This window comes from Indicator indicator, chromosome 14, assembly GCF_027791375.1.
Source record: "Indicator indicator isolate 239-I01 chromosome 14, UM_Iind_1.1, whole genome shotgun sequence".
Classification (NCBI taxonomy): Eukaryota; Metazoa; Chordata; class Aves; order Piciformes; family Indicatoridae; genus Indicator; species Indicator indicator.
In genome coordinates, this window is record NC_072023.1 from 17094089 (window position 1) to 17121791 (window position 27703).

Below are 27703 nucleotides of genomic sequence, written 5' to 3' on the forward strand. Positions count from 1 at the left end.
TGGCTACAACCTCCCTTCAGGTAGTTAATAGTTCAACTTTGATTCAGACTACCTCATCATTTTTATCACAGGATTTAAGCATCACAGGTAAAGTATTATCTTTTCAAAGTGTCCTCATTACATTTCTTCCAACCTCTGCAAGCCTATTCCTATGCTTGTTGGGTCAAATTTGATTAAACAATAATGACTTCACTGTCTTCAAGTTAAAAGGGTCCTAGTTGGAGGTTCCTTCATGTTATTTATCTGTATTGAACATAGCACATTGTTCCCTGGTCCTTCCTCTGAAATATTGCTGCTTTTTTTGCAGTCCCTGGAGCTGAAGAGCTTTCATCTTTGGACACAGGAGTTAGATACAAGCAGATTGTTGGGGAACTTGCTTGTTAGGAACTTGTCAGGGAGAACCCATGGCGAGGGCAGCGAGGGAAGACCCGCACAATCAATATGATTGATAAGCAAGTCTCAACTTTATTGCTCAAAAGCACAGCTTATATAGCGTCTTTGGCTAAATATGCACAAATTGCATAATTCTATTGGTACATCTTAATTGAATATACACAAGTGTCATCATTTAGTTGGTTTAAGGTAAAAAGCTCGATTATAATGTCATGCCTACTTGCAATTAATTCTACGTGCAGTTCCACAAACTTCTCTCTAATTAGATACTTGTTTTCATCCTGTTAAACACAGCTGCAAGGACAACCACAAGGACATAGTGACCTTGGCACATCCTGTAGTTCGATAACACAGCTGCAACACATCAGCCTAAAAGCTATCTGTGAGCAATAGGCAACAAGATGGAGTACGGCCTACACATTTTGCTCAAATAGTTGTTCCATAGAACCATGTCCCCTAGATTCGAGCCATTCCCCAACAGCAGATTACCAAAACAAGGCTTTTCTCCTTTTTCCCTGTAGACAGCTTGTCCCTGGACTCTCAGCAATGCAGTGCCAGAGCTGCAGCTGCCTTGTCCCCAGAGTCTTGGTGCTTGCAGCAATGCCTCTGCTATAGGGAATAGATGAAACATGCCAGTCATCTGTGCTCATGGTTCTAGAGGCAAAAAGCAAAGGGGAGAGGCTGTTTCTTGGGTAGCATCTATGGCTGGGCAGCAGCGCTGTGTGCATTCCCCGATGCCAGACAGATCAGAGTTCATCACCTGCCAAGGCTGGCACTAGCCAGGAGAGCTTTGTTTCCACTCTGCAGGGACATGAGTAGCAGTAGTTCAGCTGAAAAGCCCAAAACTGAGGACTGACAACAAGCAGGTGTTTGCCTGTGTGAGTACAGCTTTCTTCTCTGCTTGGACAGCTGCAAGGCTGAAGTATTAATAAAGCAGGGCCAAGAGAGGCACCTGCATGGGATTTTGGAAACCAAAGGGAGGTGGTGTGGCCCTGGGGAGGGCTTTTACTTACCTTAGAATCACTGAGTGACTGAAGGGAAAGAAGGAGTAGCTTAAAATGCAATCTCTGCTGATGAGAGGGGTGGGAATGGTTATTGTAGTTCTGAAGCATTATTTTGGGAAAATTCTTGTGTGGCCTAGAGAAGAGGCTTTAAAAGATTTATCTGCTTGCTCCTGCTTTTCTGCTATTAGATCATCACAAAATCTCCCAACAAGATTCAGAGCCACATCTGAACGCAGAGAGCTCACCCAGTGCCCCAACATCTCCTCTTCCTCAACACAGAGGTTGGGGAAGCAAGAGCACACAGCTTGCTGCATGTATAATTGCTCCAGCTAATGAGCAGCAGTGTCTTGTCATAAATGCCCAATGATCTTTACATTTGTAAGCTTAAAATGTTAAAATAGTTCTGATTAATAATCTGGAGAATGGTCTATGATTTCTTCCAGATGAACTACAGGGCTGGAATTAACTGAAAATGCTTTAATGATGATGTATTAGTTGTCATTACTCTGTGGCTTTCATTGTGCTTTTACCTTTGGTGTTCCCTCAAAGGACACTTCTAGTAATCCTTATATCTTCCACTAACTGCATAAATGCAAGTGGAGAGGGATGCATGCTTTGTCTAGAATTCAGAAAATACCATATAAAAGGGAGCAAAAAAATATGATATGGGCAACACTTGATCTGTAACTTAACTTCCCAGTGTGCTATTGGCATTCTGTCATGTGAAATCTAAACATAGTACTAACTTGCAATAAATGGAAGGTCTCCAGAGCCAGGTAGCTAAAGTATCCTCAGTTCAAGGAGGTGTTTTTTCCTGCTGCATTTCTGTTTGTTGAGATTATTATAATGTGGAGTTTTATTTTCCCCCACTCAGTGATATAATGAGGTGCTGCTGTTGCTTCTGAAGACAAAACCAAAAAAAAAAAAAGTGTGGTGACTTATTAAACTTGCAGGCTGTATAATTTCAATACCTCTGAGGAAGTGCAAGGACACTTATGTCAGTAATGTATTCCTCTGAGAATGTATCAGCATTTGCTGTGCAGACACCTATTGGGCTGTGTTGTTTAGTTACTGGAGACTTGAGGCTACATTGCTTTAAAAATACATTTCTTGTCATATGGGATGGTGAGGTGCTGAATCATAATTACATGCTGACCCAGATGCTTATTTCTTCCTTTGTACTTGTTTTTTTGATGTTATTTTGGAGGTACAAAGGGATTTTGATTTGACTGAAAAAAATAGAAGTCTCTTGACTTTTTTACCTTTTCATCTGTGTGGTTAGCTAAAATTTGGTCTTTGATAAACCCACTGGAGGAACTGATGGAGATAGGTACATGTGTGCAAAGTCCTTTACTCTGTAAATAGGAGGCTTTCCTTACCAGGAGTCACATCCCTGCACTTCTCTTGGGTCAAGTTCCCCTCTCTGCACATCCCCAATGGCTTGCTTCACATGTCAGGACTCAAACCCAACTCTGTGCAAGGGGTTCCTCCTTCAGGCATACGTCTGGCTACATGTTGCCAGCTGAAACTCCTTGCCAAAGTTCAAATCCTAGATTCTATTTGTATATGCTTCTGTTTGGGATGCACACAGGAATAGACGATTTGAGGATCTGGAGGCTGCCGTCCTTGCCAACACCACCTATGTGGAGAGATTCACTAAGCATCTCTAGGTTTCCCTCTGTATAGATCTACCAACGGCAGAGAACCCAAACTCCCAGGGGCTGTGTGTGTTGATCTCAGCTCCTCTAGAAAAGGCCATTTCAGAGCAGTCATTCTGGTGTGGTGCCCAGCATGGACACTTCAGTCTGGAGTAGAGGAGCCAGGACAGAGACAGATTTTGAAGGGTCCTTCAAGTACTGTTGGGTAACTAAGTACAATTTACCTCGTGGTGACATCACTATTGTTGCATGACCTGCATTTTGGGTAACATAGGAGCTCTCACTGCAGACTCTGGCAGGCAGTGGGCGCACTGCTATCAGGGCTTTTGTCCCTTGGGTGTGTGCTGGGCTGTTACCTGCCAGGTAGTTTCCCATGGGGAGGTCAGACACCAGCTTGCCATCCACATGTACCGCAGGTCCAAGTTTGTGCTTTCACTTCTCCTGCAAACTTGTCAGATGTCCTCTGGCTCCTGACCCTGGCTTTCCCTCCTGATTTTTTCTACTCATGTGTGTCTTCTCTCTCTCTCTGACTCCCCAGCCGCTGGACCAGTCGTAGCACCACCACGCAGCGGAGGAAAGACCGCCTACGGCAGCACTCGGAGCACATCGGGCTGGACAATGATTTGAGGGAGGTAGGTGGAATCATCTGCAGGTGACATGAGCTTGTGATCCAGGAACTGAGGTTTAGACAAATGATGTATTACTACTTCAGGCAGTTTTGTGGCTGCCATGGAGTTTGTGTGGGTCTCAGCAGCCAGTTAGAGGCTGCTTGTCACAGGTGCTTGGATGCATTCCACAATTCCAAAGCACACAACATAAATAAAATATTTTTATTAGTTTGAAACAAGACAGCCCCTTTGTCATCATGAAAATGGCTTATCTGGTGATTTAGGCTCCAGTTGTGCCACTGCATGCCAAGAGTAGAGCCCTGGTGCCTGCCTGGTGCATCTACCAAGCTCAGCCAGGGTGAAAGTCTCTGCAAAAGTCAAGTCCTTGAATAAATGTCAGTGCTGTAGAGGTGAATGAGGCAGGGCTTTTTTCTTTTTCAAAGGAATTTTTTTTTCTCTCTCTTTTATGTAGATTCCTGACATGAGTAAGCCTATTTGAAAGGTTAAAACTTTGGGGCCTTTTTATGCCTAAACCCTGGAAACTCCCATGCATCTGCTAAATGTCAGTCACATACATACATTTCTTTCCCATCTTTGCAGTTTCTCATCCTTCATTAAATATGTTCTGCTATATTTTTCCATTGATGCCCATGTGCTTCTTTTGTATGTCACCAGCAAAATCAAAACATTCATGCTGTTTTGTGGTAAATCTTGCTGAATAATGATGTCCAGTGTTGGCATTTGCCCTCTGAAAAAGTCCATATTGATGAGTGAGAGGTGACCCATGAACTGCAGCTTGGAATAATGTTTCATGGACACACAACAAAACAGCACCTGTACATGTTTGTTGCTGTTTTTGCTAGCATGGCTTTGCAAGTATATTTTAAATGTTGCCTTGTGTGTCTACCTCAGCAGAGCCTTTTTGATACTTTGTCGTATATTTACTTTCTTCTCTTTTTTTTTTTTTTTTTTTTGGCTGTGGATCATATGCATGCTTCTTTTCCTTTGTCTCCTCCTTCTTTCTGGCTGTTCTTCCATTGGGGCATCTGCCTCCTCTTAGCCATCAGAGCATTTGCTTCGTCAGAACTCAATGGCCTTCTGGGAGTGGGATCAGGGACCACCCCCTCCTGCACGGCCTCCTAAAAAATCCTTCTCTGAATGCTGCCTGGTATGTCTTAGTTTTTCTTATTGAAAGCTGCTTTTAGGATGTTGTTAGCATGAGGAACCACTGTCTTCACTGTGTCTCAAATCTCTCCCTTTCTTGTAGAGTATGAGCACAATCCTGTAGCACTTGAAAGTGTGGTTATAATCAGAGAAGTATCTGGAAATCAACTGTAGGTTTCTATGCCTGCTTCGTGGTAAACATGACAGATCCAGGGCTGAAAGACAAGAATTTTGGTTTACTTCTGTTTTTCCCATGTTGATTGCCTGTCAATTCAGCTTAGTGTGTTAAATCCAAAAAGCATGGCTTTCTGACTGTGGGATTGCTGCATCCCAGTGAGAAGAGGGTGGTGGTGTGTGGATGCTGATCAACAGACAAAGGGCAATTAGTTAGTTCTCTCATCCCACCCTTACCCTTCTCTTGAACTTGCAAGATTTAATCATCCTTTCTTTTATTATTTTAGTATAGTAACAAGACATGCAATGAGTAAATTAAGGTTATCCATGTTCTGTACTCTTCAGAATATAACCACACTTTGCATTTTATTTATCTCTTTACATTTAGGAAGATACATTAGATTTCCTAATTTTATATTCACTATGTTTTTTTCTAATTTTTGCACTGAGCTAGGTGGAAGTCCCTTGTAAGATTTCTTCCTTTCATTATCTAGTTTGGGTGTTTTTAAACCCTATATGTGGTTTTTCAACCGTTTTTAAGTCCTTAGAGTGTCAGTGAAATTGTAATTACTTAGCTGAGCACTTTTGCTGAACATAGCTTTTCAAGGCAGAACCCTACAGTCTAGACTAACTTGTTGGACTGATGTTAAGTGGTTCTTGTCCAAATTTTGTATTGAAAAAAATCCAGTCGTGTCAGAAAAACTGTACTCCTCCCTTAAAAGAAAAGGAAAAAAAGAGAGCTATTTCAATTGACTTCACTGCATTTGGATTTTGCCTGCCCTTGGCAGAGAGGTTGGATCTAGGTGATCCTTAAGGTCCCTCCCAACCCAAAGCATTTTATGATTCTATTATATAAATGATTTTCTCCCCAGATGGAAGGCTTTAAGGATGCAGCAGTTGTACTGACCTCTGTGTTCCCCAGAGAACTCAGCCGGCAGCAACACTAAGTCACTGGACGAATGTGATCTGCTCCTCCTGAGGGAAGAGCAGTCATTCCCCCATACCATCCCCCAAAGAGACAGCATTAAGCAAATAAAAACACACTATGGAAGCAGAGCATTCTCACACCAGGCTGCAAGGGCTGTGTTTCAAGACTTTTATTTGGCATCATTCTATTATCTTACTCTTTTTAACAAAAACTTGATAATGCTTGGACAGCTTTCTGGTAGGCTTCACATTTGCACACCTAAATATGGCCAACTTCTTGCTCAGCATGTAGACTTCTCACTAATGTTGGAGGCAGAGGACACATTGATTGCTTTGGGGTTAACAAAAAAACCCCAAAACAAACAATCAAAAAAACCACAATAACACAAAAAAGACAAAGCAAACAAACAAAAAACCCCAATACCCCACCCCTGAATAACAAGGCAGGGGAACAGGAAACTTTACAAATGTCTTATAGCTTGGATCTCTTTTTAAAAGAATATGCTAATTTTTGTCCATGCTTCTCAGTAACCACCCCACATGAATGATCCTAAATGTCAGTTTTGTTTAAAACAATCTTCATTTGTAATTAAAAAGTTAGCTGAGAATAAAATCAGTTCTTCTTTTTCCCCACATAAACTACCCAGAGAAAAAGTAATGGACAAAATCTTTCTCCTTCAGTATGTGTATTTCTGCTTCTTGTAATTTGTTTTCCAAGGAATTTTTTTTCAATTCATTTATGGTTTGGTCATAAATTTGACAAATGCTTTGTTTTTTAAACTATTTTTAATTTAGTTTTTGAATGTGAGAATCAAGTATCAAAGGAAACCTTACTTAATATTTTGATTTCATTGCACTTTTATGCACTTGCTGTGGCTAACTTCATACCAGTGGCTGACTGTGAAGTTCTCTAACTAACATCAACTGTTTCAGTACCACATAGGAAAATATCTTGCTTTTTCTGTTGTCAAAAGGGAGTATTCCACTTCTCCAACCTGACACCTAAACATCAGAGAAATCATGATTTTGTTCCTGGATTAACACTAGGGCATTCCTTTTCACCAGCATTTGCTTGCCTAGGATTAGGACAGAGTCCCCCTAACTTGAAGTATCTAAAATTATTCTGTTTATTTTTAGAAATACATGCAGGAGGCAAGGAGTTTAGGAAAAAATTTAAGGCAGCCCAAACTCTCAGATCTCTCTCCAGCTGTGATTGCACAAACCAACTGGAAATTTGTGGAAGGGTTACTGAAGGAATGTCGCATGAAGGTAAGTCCTCCCCTATGCTCTCCCATTGCTCACACTGAGCCTAAACAGCATCTGCAGATGGTGTCCTGAAAGTCCTTGACAGCTGGAATGGCAATGGTCTGTTGGTGTACCCAGCTATTGCAGGATGGATGTGCTTCTAATGTTACATTTTTCAACTGCTGGAAAATAAAGGAATGTATTATTGCTCCTCTGTTTATGTGTTCAGAACTGGTGGAAAGAGTAAAAAGGACAGGGAGGAGAATCAGTGTTGACAGAATCAGACATCTGAGGAAGGAGTTCCTTTAATTGTTCATATTTATACGTAGCCTAAACATAATGAGCTCGAGACCCTCAGTCAGAAGGGAAGCATTCAGCATGTGTGCCTGTTGTGCATGTTGTTTATGTAGCACAAATGAAGTAGGTCAGTTCCTAATATTAAAGAAGCCTTTAACAGCCATGGCAATGGGACTTTGTGTCAGTTGCAGTTGGTAGTATACTGAATTACCTGAATTTTAAGCTTCAGTAGCTGTAACAATACTGATACTGAGTAAGACTGAAAATGTATCTGTCTCTGCTATCTTTTTGATAGTGGTTGATAATAAATCAGCAGTGGAGGAATACGACAATGTGGAATAATTGTGCAGACGTTTTTTTAAATTATTGTTTTTAATTTACAATCTTTTAAAAGAGATTTGAAGTTTCTCTTGTCAGGATATTAGCAGTGGTCTCTACTTAAGTAAATTCATCTATAAATTCTGTCCCTTGATTCTTAGGAACCTTTGGGGATTTTAATTACTCTTTTTTTCTATAGACTAAACGCATGTTGGTAGAGAAGATGGGCCATGAAGCAGTGGAGCTGGGACATGGAGAAGCCAACATAACAGGTCTGGAGGAAAATACATTGATTGCTAGTCTCTGTGATCTGCTAGAAAGAATCTGGAGCCATGGTCTGCAGGTCAAGCAGGTTGGTAACTGTAAAGCTGGGACTTTGTGCATACAGTACTCTAGCAAATACTGAATGACATCTCTGCCTTTTAAAGTGTTAGTCTGTCATTCTGGCATGAAGTGGGAGGTATCTTTGGTCTCCAAGTTCCTGGTTTGTATCTCCTGAGAGTTTCAAGAGTCTTGGGGCTTGGTTTATTTTTTGTTTGATTGGTTTTGTTTGGTTTGTTGGTTGTTTTAATTTGAGAAGTACCTCTGGATATTTCATTTATGTTGTCAAATAGATGTTTCCCTTCTTCTCTTTCAACCTTCTGAAGGGAAATCCGGGGAGAGAACAAATAAAGCAGGTGGTGTGACTGCTCGGTTCTCTCCTCTTCCTGCAGTTTCATGGCCTAAGAGACAAAAACTGATTGTGTCACTACTGAACATTTCACTCAGTGCAATGCCATCTCATTATTTTGCTGTTTGTTGGCCTCTTTTTTTTTTTTTTTTTTGCTTGATTTATTTAAAATTATACACTACATATTCATTTTTCAGGGGAAATCTGCTTTGTGGTCACATTTACTTCAGTACCAGGAGAAAGAAGAGAAGCAAGAGCGTAGTGCAGAGTCCCCAGGTGAGTACTTGGCAGTTGACTCCATTAAGAGTCCATCATAGCGAATGAACTTGGGCCTTGGAGGAACGCTTCAAACATGTGAAACCCATGCAGGATTTTCAGTGGGTTTGCTTGCTAATATCACATTTACATTTTGAGACCTTTAATAATTATTGTGAAGGTGCTGTGACCACTGAACAAAAGAGACTGATGTCATTGAAGGCAAAGGAACATACTTAACGATCCCTATCTGGAAAACCACTTGATGTCTGTTCATGACCTTTGTTTCCTTTTAATCAGCATTGAGGGAGATGAGAGAAACAGTGTTTCTGCAGGAGGTGGTTTCTGAAAAAAAGGAAGGTGTGGAGCTGTAGCTAAGACAGCTGACAGTTTTCTTTCAGTGAGCATAATCTGTCTCTCAAATCCCAATGTGAATAACTCCTTGTTTGATAAATCTTTATAGTGGTAAATGGTGTAGGTCAGAAGTTGTGTAATTAATTTCTATCCGTTAGTCTGCATGTTTAGTGCACACTTTAGCTTGGCCCTTTGGAATCTCTAAATTATTTCTGTGTTCTGAGAGAGGTTCATTTTGTGATGACCTTGAGATCTCCCTGCCCAGTAGCTGCTGCTGGTATTGTAGTAAATGTCTTTGAACTTAGTGGACTCTCCAATCCTCCAAGTCCTGCCAATGGGAACGTGTGTGATCCGTCCTCAATGACACATCTATGGATAAACTAGTCTCGCTCATGAAAAGAATTTTTAGTAAGCTTCAATGAGTAATGCACTAAGCAATCTAGCTGGCAGGCACAAATTCCTGAGAGCAAAATGTGTCACCACAAAGCAGTTTGATCAGGGTAGCAGAGCAGAGAAATGCGTGGCATTCTTAGCATCAGATATGCTACCATAGCTTCATTTCATGTTCTCCTCAGTTGTGAGCTTTCCATAGGAACATGCTACCAATAAAACTCAATGCCATGCAGATTTATGTTAATGTATTCCACAAAGAAATTAGGAAGCTAAATGTCCAAGTTCAGTGGTAATGTATTAAGTGTTTTTTTTATTTTCAGGATAGAGTTACTGATAATGCACAGAAACATTGTGGTTACCAGCTACTCACAATTGTTTTCAGCTGTATGTCAAGCAAATGCATTGCAGACTGTTTCCATAATTTTGTACAAACTTCATCTATTTTCTTCACTGTAGTTGCTGTTGGAACAGAAAGACGGAAGTCTGATACAGGAATTAGTCTGCCTACTTTGAGGGTTTCTCTGATACAAGATATGAGGTATGCAATTTGTTTCCTAAGGCATTCATCAATGGTTTTAATTGTGTAACATAACATAAAGATCCTCACTGGATTTAGGTCTAGAAAGGCTAAAGAAAATTAAACCTCCTCAGCCTACAAAGTGTTGCCTTTTAATTTTGCAAAACTTTTCTTTCATGTTCACTTGATTTAATTTGCAAAACTTTTCCTTCATGTTCACTTGATTTATTTCACCTATAAGACAGTGAAAAACACACAAGTTTTGCTGGGGTTTTTGTTTTTCCAAGGAGGGTCTTCTAGCAGTAAGGCAAACTTCTACAAATAACAGCAGATATACTGAATTTTTGGTACTTAGTACCGGTTAACTTTTTGCTTGTTTCAGACTACTGACCAAGCTACAAGACAAAGCAAAGGGACATAAAAACCTGCTTAGGATGTCTAAGCAATGTTCTTTCTTTTCACTTTGGATTTTATGGCAAATAGTTATGAATGTTAAGAGAGATGTTGAGGTACTGGAACGTGTCCAGAGAAGGGTAACAAAGCTGGTGAGGGGCCTGGAACACAAACCCTATGAGGAGAGGTTGAGGGAGCTGGGACTGTTTAGCCTGGAGAAGAGGAGGCTCAGGGGTGACCTCATTGCTGTCTACAACTACCTGAAGGGAGCTTGTAGCCAGGTAGGGGTTGGTCTCTTCTCCCAGGCAACCAGCAGCAGAATGAGGGAACACAGTCTCAAGTTGTGCCAGGGGAAGTATAGGCTGGGTATTAGGAGGAAGTTCTTCACAGAGAGAATGATTGCCCATTGGAATGGGCTGCCCAGGGAGGTGGTGGAGTCACCATCACTGGAGATGTTCAAGAGAAGACTGGATGAGGCACTTAGTGCCATGGTCTATTTGATTGGATAGGGCTGGGTGATAGGTTGGACTGGATGATCTTGGAGGTCTCTTCCAAACTGGTTGATTCTATGATTCTGTGATTCCATGAATGTACCTATTTAGAAATACAATCAAACCCAGTATTTAGCTGAGTTTAAAGCTGGGATATGAATTAGTGGCAGGTGCTCTGTAGGAGACCATAGCCTGATTCTGGAGAGCTTTTTAAGCAGTGTTGGTTGGGAACCAGAAGGATTAAACAAGAGGTGGAAGCTGATGTATCAGCACCCAGCAGAAGTTCTTTAGAGTCACTGCCAGGTCAGCCTACTGTTTTAACATCTGCTTGCCATGGCAAAGGATTGCAGTTGGGTAAATGTGTCATGAAAAGAGGGGAGTAGTTAATGCAGTAATGCTCACCTGTAGAGAGCTGCAAGCACTCAATAGTCATTTCATGTATCAGGCAACATGAGTATTGTCTCCTGTAATACCATGCCCTTCTTTGACATAAAAATATGGGAAAAGAAATCTTTTGGTAAAAATAAGATTAATTGTAGTTCACAAAAACATGGTTACAGTGATGTGATTTTTACCATGTGTGTTATTCCAGATCGTTTTTTTCTGACGTGAGGTCTCACAGATTAGTCAGACTATTCTGAAAGAAAATGGCTATAATTCCCATGTTCAGTGTGCAATCTTTTGTTTGATTCTCTATAGTTTGAGTCTTGTGCTCTGATTTTGAAGAATGTGACTTGCCACATAATGCTAAGATGTTGTGTTGAAAGTGGGAGGGGAGAATAATATACAGTGTAATTAGGAGTATGATGCTAAGAGGTCATTTTGAACATGTGTCTGTCATATGAGCTTTCCTCTCATGGGATGTGGCAGCTATTTACTTAATTCAGTCCTGTGAGGCTGACAGGCATGTAGAGGGTCAGTCTGAGGAAAGGATGAAGGAAGATCTGGAGCGGAAACTTGCATGCTAGGAGGGGATTGCTGTCAGGAGGCTGAGTGCACTCACTGCTGCGTGCATGCATTTCATCTTCTGCACACTTGCATGTTTGTAATGAAAGCCCAGCATAGATCTAAACTCTTTTGCTTGAATCACAAGAATGATTCCACTGCTTTTGAGAGAAAAAGCACAGAAGCAGAACACTACCTTGTGTAATATCTTGAGTATTTCACAGACATGTCTGGTCATAGAAAATGCTGAGCAGATGATGAGTTGAATTTGTCATCCATAGTCTCATGGTGTACTTTCTCCTGCTTGGAAAGAATGCTGATTAATATTTGTTTGCACACATAGATTGATGCTGAAGACAGAAGGATGGATAATTGTTAAATTGCTGGACTTGTGGTGCTAACTGAACTAATGGCTAGAACATTAAGCATTGCCTTAAGCATGGCTTGGTTTTGATGGCTCATACAAGGTTATGTAAACAACTTAAAATCAGGACTGAATCACAGTCATGCTCTGAAAGTGCAACAAGCCTGGGCTACAGGTAACTTAGATGTAGTAAAGACGCCCAAGATATTTATTTTGGTTCTCTGCACAAGTTCTGTACAAGTATGTCTAGGGGGATGCTCTTCAGCCTTTCCTCTGGATGAGGATCTGTGGCATCTCTCCCACCCCTTTTCCAGCTCCACTGCCTCCAGCATTACATCACCCTTGGGCACATTTCCGTGCATCCAGCCAAACCAGTCAGCACCAAGGCAACTCCCTGAAACCTTCCATCTATCTGGTTCCAGTTTTCGGTCCTTCCCCTTCGGGCAAGCTCTTTCTTGCTACCAGTGTTTGTTTTCTTGCCCATGTTGTGCTCCCCTTCCTGTGGGGAGCTTGCAGTAGAAGATGCCAGCCTTGGGTGCTGGGTCTGTGTCTGTGACTGTGATGTGTAACCTGCTGCAGTCAAAAGCAGCTGGGTTATCAAAGACCTGCTACCTACATGGGATGAGTTTGTGCTGCTTGTTTCTTACTGTGTTGCAATGTGGAGCATGCACACCATCCTCAGGGGCATGTGACACTGAGCAGCTGTAACCTCTTCTGTCAGCACAGCTATTTGCAGAGGGTATGTCTCGCCATACCCCAGGCTTACATTTGACAGGGTAAATAGATTTTGCTTTATTACTAATGGGATTAAAAGCAAGTCCCAACCTAGGGAGCTGCATTGAAATTGCTGTTCAGTGCTCTGACAGGAAGAGTTTGCTGTGTGGTAGTGAGCATACAACACTTAGGTCACTGATAAAAATAGAGCTGTTCTGAGAGTGAAATAAATTTGAGTTCCTGAATGCTTTGCTCTGTTGTTCTGTTACCCTTGGCTGTTGCTGACACCAAGACTGATTGCTGAATCTTTTCAATGCCTCTGGCGAGGTGCGTGGTTGCAGATCCTTATTTTTCCCAAATGCATGGCTAATGCCAGTCTGATCTGAATCAGAAACAGGTAATGAAGAGGTATAGAGCATGTACAGAGTAAGGTTGAGTCCATCTGCACTTCAACATTCTCACAGTAAAATAATGTATTCTTCACAACATTTCCTATTAGATGTAATTCAAGCCAAGCACTTGAGGGGGGAAGGGAAGGGAGGTGAGAAGTGCTTTGATCTTCCTATCTCAAAAAACTTGAAATTCTGAGAAGAGTGCCTCAGCAGGATGTAGTTGAGTGTAGTGCCCATCTCCTGTTTCTCAGGGGCACCAGATGATGTGCCTGGCTGCCACACTGAGTCAGGAAGGGTTTTCCAGTGGCAGAAGCAAGGCTCTGAGCAGTGATGTGGCTGGTAAGCAACACTGCTGACAGAGGGAAGCTGCCAAGCTTGCTTATAAAGGGACTCCTGGGTTTGTTTTACAGCTGACTGGGAATTTGTTCTTTTCACCTGGTCCCTGAGAGCTATCCATGTGTCAAGTTAGGAAACAGGAAGAAAGTTTCTTCTTAAAAATAAAAAAATCCCCCCCCCTTTTTTTTTTCTTTTAAAAGGAGTTTTAAGTAACCTAGATTTTGCAACAGGCAAGCTGCCATTACTCCTATTGCTTGTTTCTTTCTGATGGTGCTTCAAGTATGTACATACAGCACAGAACTGTATGACACAGACACCTCAGCTTGGATCGCAGAGGTAGACCTGTGTTTTGAGAATTTGCATAGGTCAGTCTGGCAGAGAAAGATGCTGCTGAGCTATATGTGGTATCCACTTTTTGCAGAGTGAACATGTATTTCTGGACAGGATTAAGTTGTATTTTACAGATTTGCCCTTAAGGTCCTAGTCCTGTTCTGTTAGAAGCTCTGTAAAGTATTTTTCTCAAATAATGCAGGCTGTAAATATAATGCCAAGCATGCACTCAGGTGTAACAGATGGGGGAAAGCACGAGACAGTGAGACTGTACTAGTCAATGTAAAAAACATTAGTCACAGCCTGACTTTGTTGGATTGTCTTTGAAGTAAATATTGCCACATTCCCTAACGCCAAAAAATGCACTGGGGTCCTTCAAGGAAGATACAGGAGTTGGAAAGTCAGTCACAACAGAGATCAGTTCAGACTTAGGTGATAGTACTTGGAGCCTGCCACAGAGGTTTGGAGGGCTGAACAGCCTGTGCTCTTCGCATGCAAACCACACAAAAATTAAGAAATTGCAGCTTTTTCTTTCCCCTGCTGTAAACTGTTACACATTTTTCTTGCTGTTTGTTTAACCAAGTGGGGTTTTTTGGAAGCAGCTTTGCCCTGCCGTGGCACCTCTCTTCCTCTCCTAAAGCTCCCTGTGCTCTAAAACTAAGGTTTCTGGTGTTCTCCAAGCTGATATATGGGAAGTTTAAAAAAAAAAGAAAAGCAAAAACATAGAAGAACCCCCCTATGGAACAGTTCTGCTTTCCTACAGACCAGGAATGTGGAGGGATGTCCAGATTATCACTTACACTAGGGCCTCTTTATATCCCTGAAAATATCATTCTGCTTGTGACTGGCTAGTTTTGCACTGAACAATCTTTTTCTCAGATTCCTGTTTCTATTGCCATCAAGGGGTTTGTTGTAGCCTTCAGAGCAGACTGTGGTTCAGAGAAACTCTTATAATATATTCTCTTATGGTAGGTTCTTGACCCTCCCACACATACCTGTTCCTGTCAGCAGCTTGAGAGGGCAACTGTGATATGACTGGATTTTGTAAGGTGGCTGCTTTTTAGTGTTAGCAGTGAGGACATCTACCTCAAGCAATGCAGAGATGAGCAGATCTACCTCTGCTGACCCTAGCCAAGCAAATGCCAGGCCACAGCTGAATTGGTTGCAACCTGCCATTTCTGGGAAGGGGCTGCCTCATGTCCCTGGACCAGCCTGGGACTGCTGGGGGTCTCAATGCCACAGTGCAGGGCTCTGCAGGGGCCTTGATGGAGGTCTCTGTCTCTAGAAATTATGTCAGATATATGTCAGAAGCAGTTCAGCTTCTGTGTCACACTGCTGGATGTTGCCATTTTAAAGCATGTAAGATTTCTGTAATTAACCTTTTTTTTGGTTGTTTGTTTGTTTTGTCCACTCTCATTTCAGGCATGTTCAAAACATGAGTGAGATAAAGACTGATGTGGGACGAGCCAGAGCCTGGATAAGGCTTTCTCTGGAAAAGAAGCTTTTGTCTCAACACCTGAAACAGCTTCTTTCCAACCAGGCACTTGCCAAGTAAGCTGTCTGTTTTTCTCAAGGGTTTACTTTCATGTCTTCCTCAGTGGTGTGTCAAGGTGCTGTGCAGGCTTGGGGCACAGCCAGGCACCCTGTTTGGGTAGTGTGGTTTCTAGCTAGAAGTGACTGAAGGACAGAGGGTGGCTGGGGGAGGAGGGCAGGGCAGAACTCTGCTCATCTGCATGAACAATGAATCACAGTTTTCAGGAGGGAGGTGTTTGGGTTTGGTCAGATCAGTGCATTGATCCAAGCCATTTCACAGCTCTACAATCACTGTGTCTTCTGCAAATGAGCAGCAAGGGCAAATTTGAATGTCCGTTTTCTCACACGGCCTGTGTTACATCAACACAAGCCAAACACAGGTCCCCCATCCTGACTGCCCAGGAGCTGGGTTAGAGGCCAGTTCTCTCAGCCACTTAGTGGATCTCCCAGCTTTGCCTCCTTTTGCAAGCACAGATATTTAAGGATCTGCCTGTGTAGATGTTCCCTAACTTTATTGCCTCAAAGGAATGCATATAGGGGAAACAACAACAACAACAAAACCCCAACCAAACAAAAAAACCCCACCAAACCTTATGAAAACATCATGGTTATTGCGTGGAGTTCTGGCTCTGGTGATTTACACACAGGATTTGTGCCAGAAGCTACCAAATACTCAGATCTGCTAATAGGAAAGTAGATGGAGACAGTCACCTCCTGGGTGATCAGCCAAAAGGATGGTGGCAGAACTTTTCTTTCCCTGAGGTTTTATCTACAGCCATTGTCCTTGGCAGCTTTTTGGGAGGCTGTTGCATTCAGACTACAGGCAGTGTGACAAGCTCTGTGGTTTCTCAAAGCAGGTGCCCTGGTGTCCCAAGGCATTGCACTGCACTGGGCAATCAGCAGTGGACCCCTGCTGCTGCTTGGTGCCTTCCCTGGTTTGGTGTCTTCTGCTTAGTTTTCCCTCTCACACTGTGGAGCAGAAGGAAGCAGAGGGAAGATTAGGGTTTTAGACAAGGATATTGGGGAGACATGAGGAAGAAATGAGGTTGCTGTATATTGGTTCAGATCTGTTGTTGTGCACAGTGTTAGTTTATATCTGTCCTTTGCAGCAAAACCAAACCCAGTCCTTTAATGAGATGAACTCCACAGCCTTGCTATGATAGCTGGGATCTGTAGAATGTGTATCATAGAGGGGAAATGCCCCCTCTGGGTTTCTAGTAGCTTGTGTTAGCTGGGGAATCTTCCTTCTCATACCTCTTGTTAAGGTCAAGTCTTCAAGTGTTGTTTTGAGATTCAAACACCTTTTAAGATACATGGCTCTTTTTCCACACACACACACACACAAAGGGAATGTATCTCTTTCTACCAGGAAACTTTACAAGCGTTACGCTTTCCTGCGCTGTGAAGAGGAACGGGAGCAGTTTCTCTATCACCTGCTGTCACTCAACGCTGTGGATTACTTCTGCTTCACCAGCGTCTTCACCACAATCAGTGAGTTGGAGAATCAATTGTTTTCCCCCTGAATAAAAATTAGTTGCTGTCATGATTTGTAAGAGGTGATGTTGCTGGTGCCTGAGTAGCTGAGCCCTTATCTGGAAACCTTGGTTACTGCATGTGGGCTCACAAGTGCTGGATGTTGCTCTTGGAAACCAGCTGGAGAGCCAAGGTTGCGGTGGAGTGCTCTGGATAAGAGCATTGCTCAAAAGAGAGTAATCAGCAGAGAGTGCCACTGTAGTACTTGATTTTCTTCACCAGATTGCATGGTCTCTTTCCTCCCAGACAAGTCTTCACCACAATCAATCACATCCTAGTTCTTCTTCCTGGCCTTTGCCAAGCGTGCATCCAAACAGTCTGCTCTCCGCAGACTGAAAAGGAAGTGTAAATCTTGGAGGATGAAATATGTGGCATTTTGTGCTCTGCTGTATATTTTAAATCTCTTTTTATCTCTTCTTAAGTGCAAAAATGATTCCCTTTCTCTTACACTCTTGTAAGGAGGAGAGCAGAGATAGGACTGAAATCTGAAAATGAATCTTTGTCTCTCTAGCACTAGGCCATGCAGCAAAGGCAGGACCCCATGGGATGACCCAATTATTTGGATTTGCTTTGGCAGCCCTTTGTCTTCATTTCCATGCCTATTCAGAGTGAAGTGAAGCAAGTTTTACATTTCGGTCAAAGCAGGCACTCATTCTGCATTTTCTCCTTTTAAAGCAATAAATCCTCTCAGAACTAGCACAGCACAAGGAGATTTATTCATCCTTATTTCTGCAGGGCATCTAGCTCGACATCTTTGCCCTGTAGCACAAATACCTGGAATTTTAGGGTATTTATTTTGACTGTAATATTATTGTACAGCACACAAAAAAGTAAAACAGCTGGCTTATCTTTACCTGGTCATAAAGGCAGCTTGTGAAACTTAGAGAGAGAGAGTCTTGATGTGCTAGTGTGCAGTGTCTGTGTCAAATCCAAAACAGGGTGTGTGGCAGTCCTTGCCTCAATCACTTTTAAGTGGTGCAGATTTAAAAGCAAAATAATAATAATAATGATAATAAAAATAATGATAGAATCCTAGAATGTTTTGGGTTGGGAGGGACCTTAAAGATTGTCTAGTTCTAGTTACTCCCTGACATGGACAGGGACATCTTCCACTGGACCATCCAACCTGGATTTGAACACTCCTAGAGACAGGGCATTTACAACTGCTCTGCACAACCTGTTCCAGTGTCTCACCAGCCTCACAGTAAAGGATTTCTTCCTAATACCTAATTTAAATCTACCCTCTTTCAGTCTGAAAATGTTACCCCTTGTCTTATCACTCTCTGATGAAGAGTGCTTCCCTATTTTTCCCATAGGCCCCCCTTTAAGTACTGGAAGGTCTTCCCAAAGCCTTCTCTTCTCCAGGCTGAACAACCCCAACTGTCTCAGCTTGTCCTCACAGGGGAGTTGCTCCAGTCCTGGCTTTCCTCTGGACTCACTCCAAGAGGTCCATGCCATCTTGTGCCAAGTTGGACACAGGAATCCATGTGTGGTCTCTCAAGAGTGAAGCAGAGGGGGAGAACTGCCTCCCTTGACCTGCTGCCACACTTCTTTTGATGCACCTCAACATGAGGAGGAACTTTCTGTGTGCCCCTTCAGCCCTTCCATCCGCCCTGGCTGGCGTGGTTTGTCCCTGTCCCCGGAGCCGTAAATAACGAGGCCGGCAGAGACGGCGGCCGGTCGTGCCGCGGGGCTGCAGCTCCACCGTGCGGCACCGCCGCCCACCGCCGCCTCTGGCTAGGTGGCACCGGGCCCCTCGCTGAGCCTTAGAGCAGCGGGAGAGGCTGCTGCGGGAGGCAGCTCGCAGTGCTCAGTGCCCTGGAGGTTTGTCTCTGCCGTTACATCAGCTGTTTCAGGGAAAACAGGGGAGGAGTCCTTCATGTTACATTGCTGAGATGTGGCACAAAAACCTACCCTCAAGAGAGAGGTGTGGTTTACTCCAGAAATTGTGTTTATTGTAAGGAAGAAAAAAAAAAAATCAAGACTAACTTTCCCCCCTCTCTGTTCTTAGTGATCCCTTACAGGTCAGTGATAATTCCCATCAAAAAACTAAGCAATGCAATAACCACATCAAACCCATGGATATGTGTATCAGGAGAACTAGGAGATACAGGTGTAATGCAGATTCCTAAAAACCACCTAGAAATGACATTTGAGGTGAGTACATGCACTTTATGCTTTACTTTTCAATTTGAAACGTGTTTCTGAATAAACATTAATTTGGTGAGGGTTTATTGTCTTAAAATCACAGCATTTGAGATTTCTGATTGCAAATTTGCTCTGTGTTCAGATATGTGCAGGCAAATTAGTGTTGTCTGGCCCTCCTGTGCTAGAAGTTTCCTGTGAGCACACACAACTTTTAACCACATACTTCACTGCTGTCCCAGACTAGATCTCTTCTTCTCACTTAGCCAATCTATTTCCATGTCTCATTGTCTTCCATGTATCCTTGCCTAATTTTCCCTTTCAGGGCTCATTTCTGACACTTCATTTCTCTTTCAAGTTTCTTTGCCCTTCTTTCAACCTATCTTCCCACTTAACCACCACCTAGAAAGGGTAGTTCTGGCCAGTCCCGGATTTCTTCTACTCACACTCCAGTTCCTTGCCTGACGTTGTTTTCCTTGCAACAAAACAGTCTAAACCCTGAGCCCTTCAACTTCCCACCTTCATTTGGTGCTCCCAGGAAACCGCAGAGATGCTCTCTTCTCTGGGCTTGATGTTGTGACTTCTTTGTGTTTGACTACCTGGCATTCCCATCTGCTTTCCCACCCATCAATTACAGGTTGGCTTGGTGCCACCTCAAAGCAGCTGGTAATGGGAAATGCAGGGAAAGCCCCTTCAGGCTTCCGTAGCTCCTGGCTGTACTGTATTCAGTAAGAAGTGATTTTGTAGGAAAATCCGCTAATAAAATTGAAGTTGCACCCATTGATAATATGCAGACTGATCTTCAACAACAGTGAAAAAAACTTTTTGTCCAATATTAGGTAGATTTTGACAGAAATTGAGAGGATATTTTTGTGATACAATAGTTGCCTCTCATTCAGATATTAGTCTTTTTTAGAAAAGATCTACAGTCTTCTAACAAGAAAAACAACATATTCAGGCATTTCTAAGGACCATAATAACTATTCTGGATTATTCCTTTGGCTGAAGGTTTCCAAAAATACCGACTTGGATTGCCACCTGCTGTGGAAAATATCAGCCCAAGTTGCTTGTATGGCAGTATTAGGAGCAATGAAAACCAAAGTCTTAGAAGGGAAGTGTTTAGGTGGCATTAACAGATATTGTTGCCAGCTCCACCTGCAATTACATATTGCACTGGAATTCACAGTTGTTTTCCTTGTTCTGTCTCTGTGATCTTAAGGGTCTCATGGTAGCGATTTTTGTCTTGCAAAACTGATCTTTGAAAATAAAGCAGCTAGGTACTGTTTCATAGTGTAGAGTCTCAACTGAAGGTCAGTATGATCAAACTGCATTTCTGAAAATGTGTGTACTGAAGATCTATTTCCTCTACAAAACCACACCTTTTTACTGCCTTACCTCAGAAATTTGTAATTAATATTTTTCAGAAATATTCAAAATGAGTGCTCACAGCAAAGAATATAATCTTTTCACAAGCTTGTAATAGTTTTATTTCAAGGTGTTTCTTTTCCTCTGTCTTAAAATAATGATTCTGCTTTTCAAAATGCTCTGTGTATTTGGTGGAAAATACTTAACTGTATAAATCAAAGGGGACTGAATGAAAACATACATTTGAGACCATATGTGTGCATGGGTGAGGGTGTGTGTTGTCTGTTGTTTTTTAAATCAAGTAAAAACTGCTATTTGTTTCAGTGCCAAAATTTAGGGAAGCTGACGACCGTTCAGATTGGTCATGACAACTCAGGGCTGCTAGCCAAGTGGCTGGTTGATTGTGTCATGGTCAGAAATGAAATTACAGGACACACATACAAGTAAGTAACAAGTTTTAATTTTGTCTGTAATCCTTACCTGTTAAATCTAAAGAAAGCACGAAAAGGCATTCATCATCTTCTCAGTTGACAGAACACTGTGGGCTGATGTGGGTACCTGATAGGATGAGGTTGTTTTTCTCCACCCCCAGTTCTCTCATTTCAGAAGCACTACTGAAGTCAAATAATCTGATAAATGAGACTTGAATGTAGAATTTTCTTTCTATCTCTCTGAGACAGGATGGACAGTATGAATACTTCTGAAGTGATTCACATGTCTGTGTGTAATAAATCTCTTGATTTAAAGTATTGTGGTAAAATTGTGCACAAATGAACTCTTTAAAGCCCAAGAGCTGCAATGATAGTTCTGGGCAATTTTTTTTGTTTCTTTTTCTGTCGAAAAAATATTCAGATGTTTAAATACTATAACATGATAAGAAACTTGGATTACAAGAAAATAACAGATTTTGATGAGTTCTTCTATTTACATACCTCTTGTGTCAAAATGATCTCCTAACATACCCTTGGTTTTACAAAACATCTGGCTAAGCAGGCTTACTGTTTTTTCTAAATATGGACTTGGAAAACTATAATAGAGACAAGTGAGCTTCAGAGCTCAAGTTTGTCCACAGTGCAGGGGGAAAGTAGGAAGAAATAGGGTACATGCACTGGGCCTATGGACATGTGCATGGATTTCATTAGGACTGTAGATGGGGTCTAAAAGTACAGCAATAAAATGAGGTGAGGCTTGAATATGAGGATATGTCACAGCTTCAATTGGGTGGGAACTCTCTGAGGGTATGTAATTGCTTGTCACCACAATAGTTTGAAAGGTTGAGTGTCAATTGTGGTCGCAAGTGAAAAATAATCCAGCAGAAATCAAGATATCAAGATGTGGCCCATGAAATATGTGTATAGTACTCTCTGTTCTGTGCTTTCAGACAAGCTTTGTGGTTTTCCCTTTTCCTAAAAATGGGGATGAATATAGTTTTCTGGTTTGTTTCTGTCAGTTGTGGTACACAGTATGCTGCCTGCTGAGTTCTGGCTTGTGAAAAGTTTCTGGCTATAGACTGTTCTCTGCCTGTTAGCAGAGTTTCTGGGTGCTAGTGGTCCCTCTGAGAGCAAGCTAGGCTACGTGTGGCTGACCTGTGCTTGTGCTGGCTGCGTGGCAGGTTTCCCTGCGGGAGGTGGCTTGGGAAGGGTGTTGATGATGGCAGCTTGGAGCGAATACTCATTGGAGAGCTGGTGTCCTCCATGTCTGATGAAGAGCTGGGAAAGCAGTGCCGTACCCCTCCCCAACAGAAATCTCCTACCATGGCTCGACGACTGAGCATCACTTCCCTTACAGGGAAGAACAGCAGTAAGTCCTTTTCTTTCTCCCCAGAAGCCTAGGGGAATGAGCAGCAACTGCTGAGAAATAAAGCTCCTGTGAACAGGAGGCCTCCTATTGCTCTGAGCTCTGCTTGTTGCAGAGGAACAGCTGTGAGCTGAGATGATTCCCCTGCCCCAGTTTGTGTCTGCTGCTTGCTCTGTGACTGTACATTGCTTCTTTCAATGTCCCCATTTGACAGTTGAGAGATAATAATCTCTTTCCTTGGAGCATGGAGATATGAGATGAGGGAGGAGGAGGCAGCAAAATTCGCAGCAGCTGATGCTGCTCAGCTTCCTGTCTCACTTTGCAGTCTGTGGGAAGGCAGTCTTCTCTGAAGGGCAGTTCAGAGCCTGATGTGGATGCTGTGAACTGCCTTCTGGAGGAGCACATATCAAGGGGGACCCTAGGGTACATCAACTTTACATCACTACATTTAGCTTTTAAGAGTAACTTCACCTATCTACAATGGAGCATGAGACCATGCCCCAAAGGCCATGTGGGGCATTCTGTGCTAAAACATACAGATGAGCACAGTGTAGACCCTGTTTGTAAATCCACCCATCTCCTGTAAAATTAGAGGGTATGATGGCTGAAATGTCAAGCAAGGAAAGACTGGCTTCCGAGAATAATGCAGCATGTAAAAACCACCATGGGACCACTGCAGCTCTTCACATGTTTGAGTCCATACTAGCTGGAGGAGTGGGCACAAGAGCATTTCCCTTGGTGTGAGAAGGCTAAGGCCCAATAATTCATTTGTCTTGTAATATACACGAGTCTCTGGGTTAGGCCTATCCAAAACTGTGGAGGTTATCATGTACTAAAATGGTACTGAATGCTTCCAAAATAATTGCAGGACAAGTCATTAGCAACCAATGTAAGGCTGAACAATCCCAGCTCCTTCAGCTTGTCCTTCTAGCAGAGCTGCTTAAACCCCCTGATCATTTCCTCTGGACCTCCATCAGGTCCATGTCCTTCCTATATTGAGGGCTCCAGACCTGTACACAGTACTCCAGGTGAGGTCTCACCAGAGCAGAGTAAAGTGGCAGAATCACCTCTCTGGATCTGCAGGCAGTGCATCTTTTGATGCAGCCCAGGATGTGCTTGGCCTTCTGGGCTGCAAGCACACACTGCCTGTTCATGCCCAGCTTCTCATCCATCAGCACCCCCAAATCCTTTTCCACAGGGCTGCTTTCTAACACCTCATCCCCCAGTCTGTATTGATAGCATGAGTCAGTAGCTGGAGCCTGCATCTAAAAGGATTCAGAGTAGAGGTGTGGCATATGTTTTAACACAGAAGATAACTTATTCTTGGAGGGATATTCTCTGCCTATGGCCCCTTACACAGATAGAATGACAGGACATGTGCCTAAAATAGATGCCTGGTTTGGCTCAATAAAACAATACAAGCTCAAGTCAGGAATTAATGACTGCTGAGTTTTCTGGCCTTTGCCACATAGAATTGAGTCAAATGACTGGGCTACAACCTCTCAGCCCACGTCTCTTCATGTGAGGGTTGCTGTACTCTATGTGATGAGCACAGTATGATAAACTCAAATAGAATATTTATTAAGCCAGATCCTTGGGCTGTGTACTTTTAAGCAAAGTGATTTATTTGACTGTTCCAGGGTTGCTCATCAGTTGCTTGTAATTAAGGTTCAGGTTTACCCAAGACAAATTATTGTCTGAACTCTATTAAAGCTACAGTATAATTCCTGCAGTTCAAGCTATGTTATTGTGAGAATTTAATGAGTGTTTTAAAGTTGGTGTCTTCAGCTGACATGCTCTCCATCATTTCATAGAGCCTAATGCAGGTCAGATCCAAGAGGGAATCGGGGAAGCTGTGAACAATATTGTGAAACACTTTCACAAGCCAGAGAAAGAGGTACTTCCTACTTTTTAACTCTTGCTTGGTACCTGCAATGCATGTAAATATTTTTGTAAACAGAACTGGAGTACTATCAGACTGTTAACTTTTATATTTGAAGCTTCTGGCATGCAAGCAAGGCAAGCTGTACTTACAGACTTTCCTTTCTGCACAGAGAGGGAGCCTTACCATTCTGTTGTGTGGAGAAAATGGTCTGGTTGCAGCATTGGAGCAGGTCTTCCACCATGGATTCAAATCAGCTCGCATTTTTCATAAGAATGTCTTCATTTGGGATTTCATAGGTAAGCTGGTATGTGATTTGGGGGCAGAAGAAACTTTCAGGCAAAATGACTACTCATGCACAGACATCAGAATCTTGTCAGCCAGGGTACCATTTGTTCCTGCACAGCATCTGGTGCAGGTTACTTAAAGTCAGTGAGAAACAAGATAGGAGATGAGAAACACTAAACTCTGTTCAAGGGATGAGTGTGAATCTGTGCAGAAGTTTAAGAGCATGTCAAATTCTACTCATTTATTCATCTGTATGCATTCAAACAGCTGTTTTTCTACCCAGAAAGAAGGTAGGCTGGAGGGTTGAGTAGAGTAGCAATCAATGTTAAGGGGAGAGCTGGGAAAGGGCAGGGAGTGAAAGGTTTATATTTCTAGTTGTGAGAACTCTCCTAATCACTGCAGTTGTCTTCTGCTGATGCTTCTCTGTAGGCCTATGTTGCAGTAATTTAAGACATGCTTATCCCTTAAACATGCTTGCATGTTGAAATACTTAGCCTGAGGGTAAATGCTTACTCAGAAAAATACAAACAATCAAAGCTGAAATCATTGATAGGTACTGTGGTGCAGCTTCTTGATGCTACTTAACTGTATTAGGCATCAACCAGTCTGCTGGCCACTGCTATGTAGCAAAGGTGGAGATCACCACCTGCCTATGGTCTTCAGAGTGAGAAATCCATATAAAAGCTGTGGAATAACTCTCAGCAGTTTGGGTTCTGTAAGGATTCCATTGTGTAATTTTGTGTCACAGTGAAGGACTTCTGCTCACAGGATTCTACTTTTGTCCTTACCATAGAGAAAGCTGTTGCTTATTTTGAAACCAGTGACCAGATTGGAGACAATGAGGAGACCCTTTTGCTTCAAAGATCTTCATGCAAAACCTTCTGTCATTATGTAAATGCCATCAATACAGCTCCAAGGAATATTGGAAAGGATGGCAAGTTCCAAATTCTGGTTTGCCTGGGGACAAGGTACCTAACTGCTCTTCCTTATATGTATCTTCTTGCATTGAACTGGAGGAATATTTTTGCATTGCTGTTATTACCTGTAGTTTTCCATTTTAAGATATCTCATACCTATCTATTATCCAGTACCTATTTTAGGCAAAAAAATGAAGCAAAGAAGCAGTGTTTAAACTGCTAATAATGTTTTGAGCTCTTGTATAACTGTTAACTTGACAGTCATATGTATGAAATTTATCTTGAAATGGTGTTTTTGGTGGCTTTGGGAGTGCAGAGTTCCTTTGCAAGAGCTGGTGCGTTTCTAAGTCGTCATTGAATCACTTTGCCAATGAAAATGTGACGTCTGTTATAACTTTGATGGAACTATTCTAGATGAATCTTTATTTCCTAATAGAATGCTTTCTGTCTTGCACTTGTAAGAGGGCCAGAGTGAGAGTGGCTTAGTTGTATTTTGGAGGGTGGAAGTTGGTATGTCTAGAAATAAGTACAATTTTTATCTTGTCTGTCTGGGTACATGGAAAACTGGTTGGAAAGCAGTCTTTGTTTTCTCCTGAGTTTTATTTTCCCTGTTCCTGATCTGAAAACGTTGCTGAATTCTTCCAAAGTTGGTTGTCCAATTCTGTAGATATCTTTCCATCTTCATTCCTACAGTATGTTCACTTACCAGGATTTTACTAACAAGATCAAGGGTTTTAATTACACTTGATTACAGGACACTTTTATGTGAAAACAACATGCATCACCCACAAAAAGACACTGCATGTTGTGTTCTTGGAGAAGAAATTCAGCTGGAGATGTGTTGTACTCAGTGCTAAAATAATTCCTTTCATCCTTTTTGCAGGGACCACTTGCTCTCTCAGTGGATCCCGTTGTTGGCAGAATGCCCACCCATTACAAGGATGTATGAGGAGAATGCTCTCCTACGGGACCGCATGACTGTCAACTCCCTTATCCGTGTCCTACAAACATTGCAGGATTTCAACATCATCCTAGAAGGATCACTTATTAAAGGAGTGGATGTTTAGCATGGCTTTGCTGAGAACTTCATTATTCCTTTCCCAAGCAAGCAAACCACAACAGGAGACCTGTCAGGACTTGAAAAGGATGGTAGTGCACCACTATAAGGCAAAGCTGCCAGCTGAAGTGGGAGTGGGAAGCCCAGTTTCTGCCCAACAGGGACTGTCCTCTAAAGCTGCAGAAAGCTAAGATGCAGTATTGTAGTTTATTTGAAACAGAAATTTAGTATAAAATAGAGTATTTTCATGTGTTAGATGTGTGTAAATATGCTATCTTCTTTAAGAAATTATATTGCTCTAAGAAATTTTTCTTAGGCTAAATGTTCTTGTTCTTGACTTTGAGTAGCTTAAACCCAGGGGAAGGACCTGGTGGGAGGGAAGGATTGAGGTGGGAAGGGATGTCGCTACTTGCTTGCAAGGAAGAAGCCAATCAATGTGTAAATACAGTGCAAACTCAGCAGGGCTTTTTTCAGGTATTGCAACTTCATATAGCAAATACACTTACATAGCCATTAGGATTGTCTCACTCTTGGAAGTGTAAGCAAATGCTGGTTTACCGACTCTACATAGTCTCTCTTAGGTTTTTTTGTTTGTTTGAAGGCTCAACCTTTTCCATGCACAGAAGTTTTGAGTCTTTTTTTTTTTTTTCTGGAACGCCTTTTGTGTCACTTTTGTTGATCCCCTAAAGGGAGGACAAGTGTTGAAATGCTTAAACACTGGAGAGGAGGACTTCAGCCTCAGAGCCTGAGTATGAGACCTGTGTAAGTGGTGCTGCTGCAGCCTGAGATGGGGAATGATGGATTGCTTGACTCGCTTAGTGTGTCCTTCACCTGTGTACCTGTTCTGATCGTTTCCCCTCACCCTCAGCCAGTCTGTGTTGTGGATGTTTTTTTTTTTATTTCTTTCTCATGCTGAGGAATTTGATTAATATCAAATTCTTGCTGTACTTGAGAAGAATCATTGCTGCAGAGCCACAAACACCGATGTTGCTGTGCTACTGAACTGTGTCAGCTGGTTTTCCAGTGCTGACAAGTTATGAGTCTTCCTTTATCCCTTCAAACTATCCAGATACCAAAAAAAAAGAAGGGAAGAAGAAAGAAGAATCTCACTTAGGTATTTTGAGGTGTCTCTCCTACAAACACGTTAACTTCACAGAGTGTAATACAGTGCTTGAAGAGGCAGTGGGAGCAACTAAAATCCTGTATGCTAAAAATGTAAAAGGAGGTTACATTGAAATCATCTT

At 42.2% G+C, this 27703-nt stretch overlaps 1 protein-coding gene across 4 annotated transcripts in view; it reads left to right on the forward strand.

Moving 5' to 3' along the window:
• DENND5B (DENN domain containing 5B) overlaps window positions 1-26469 on the forward strand; it is a 105788-nt gene extending 79319 nt beyond the window's left edge. For 2 of the 4 annotated variants that reach the window (XM_054386548.1, XM_054386550.1), the window contains 14 exons: window positions 3594-3687; window positions 7066-7197; window positions 7988-8140; window positions 8656-8734; window positions 9917-9998; window positions 15365-15493; window positions 16845-16966; window positions 19020-19165; window positions 20843-20961; window positions 22131-22318; window positions 24130-24212; window positions 24370-24496; window positions 25279-25453; window positions 26286-26469. In XM_054386548.1, the coding sequence (XP_054242523.1) occupies window positions 3594-3687; window positions 7066-7197; window positions 7988-8140; window positions 8656-8734; window positions 9917-9998; window positions 15365-15493; window positions 16845-16966; window positions 19020-19165; window positions 20843-20961; window positions 22131-22318; window positions 24130-24212; window positions 24370-24496; window positions 25279-25453; window positions 26286-26469 (1813 nt within the window). Of the gene's footprint in view, window positions 1-3593; window positions 3688-4723; window positions 4832-7065; window positions 7198-7987; window positions 8141-8655; window positions 8735-9037; window positions 9055-9916; window positions 9999-15364; window positions 15494-16844; window positions 16967-19019; window positions 19166-20842; window positions 20962-22130; window positions 22319-24129; window positions 24213-24369; window positions 24497-25278; window positions 25454-26285 lie in introns of all 4 variants that reach the window. The other 2 variants (XM_054386547.1, XM_054386549.1) reach the window with 2 other exon arrangements.
• Window positions 26470-27703: the final 1234 nt, after the last annotated feature.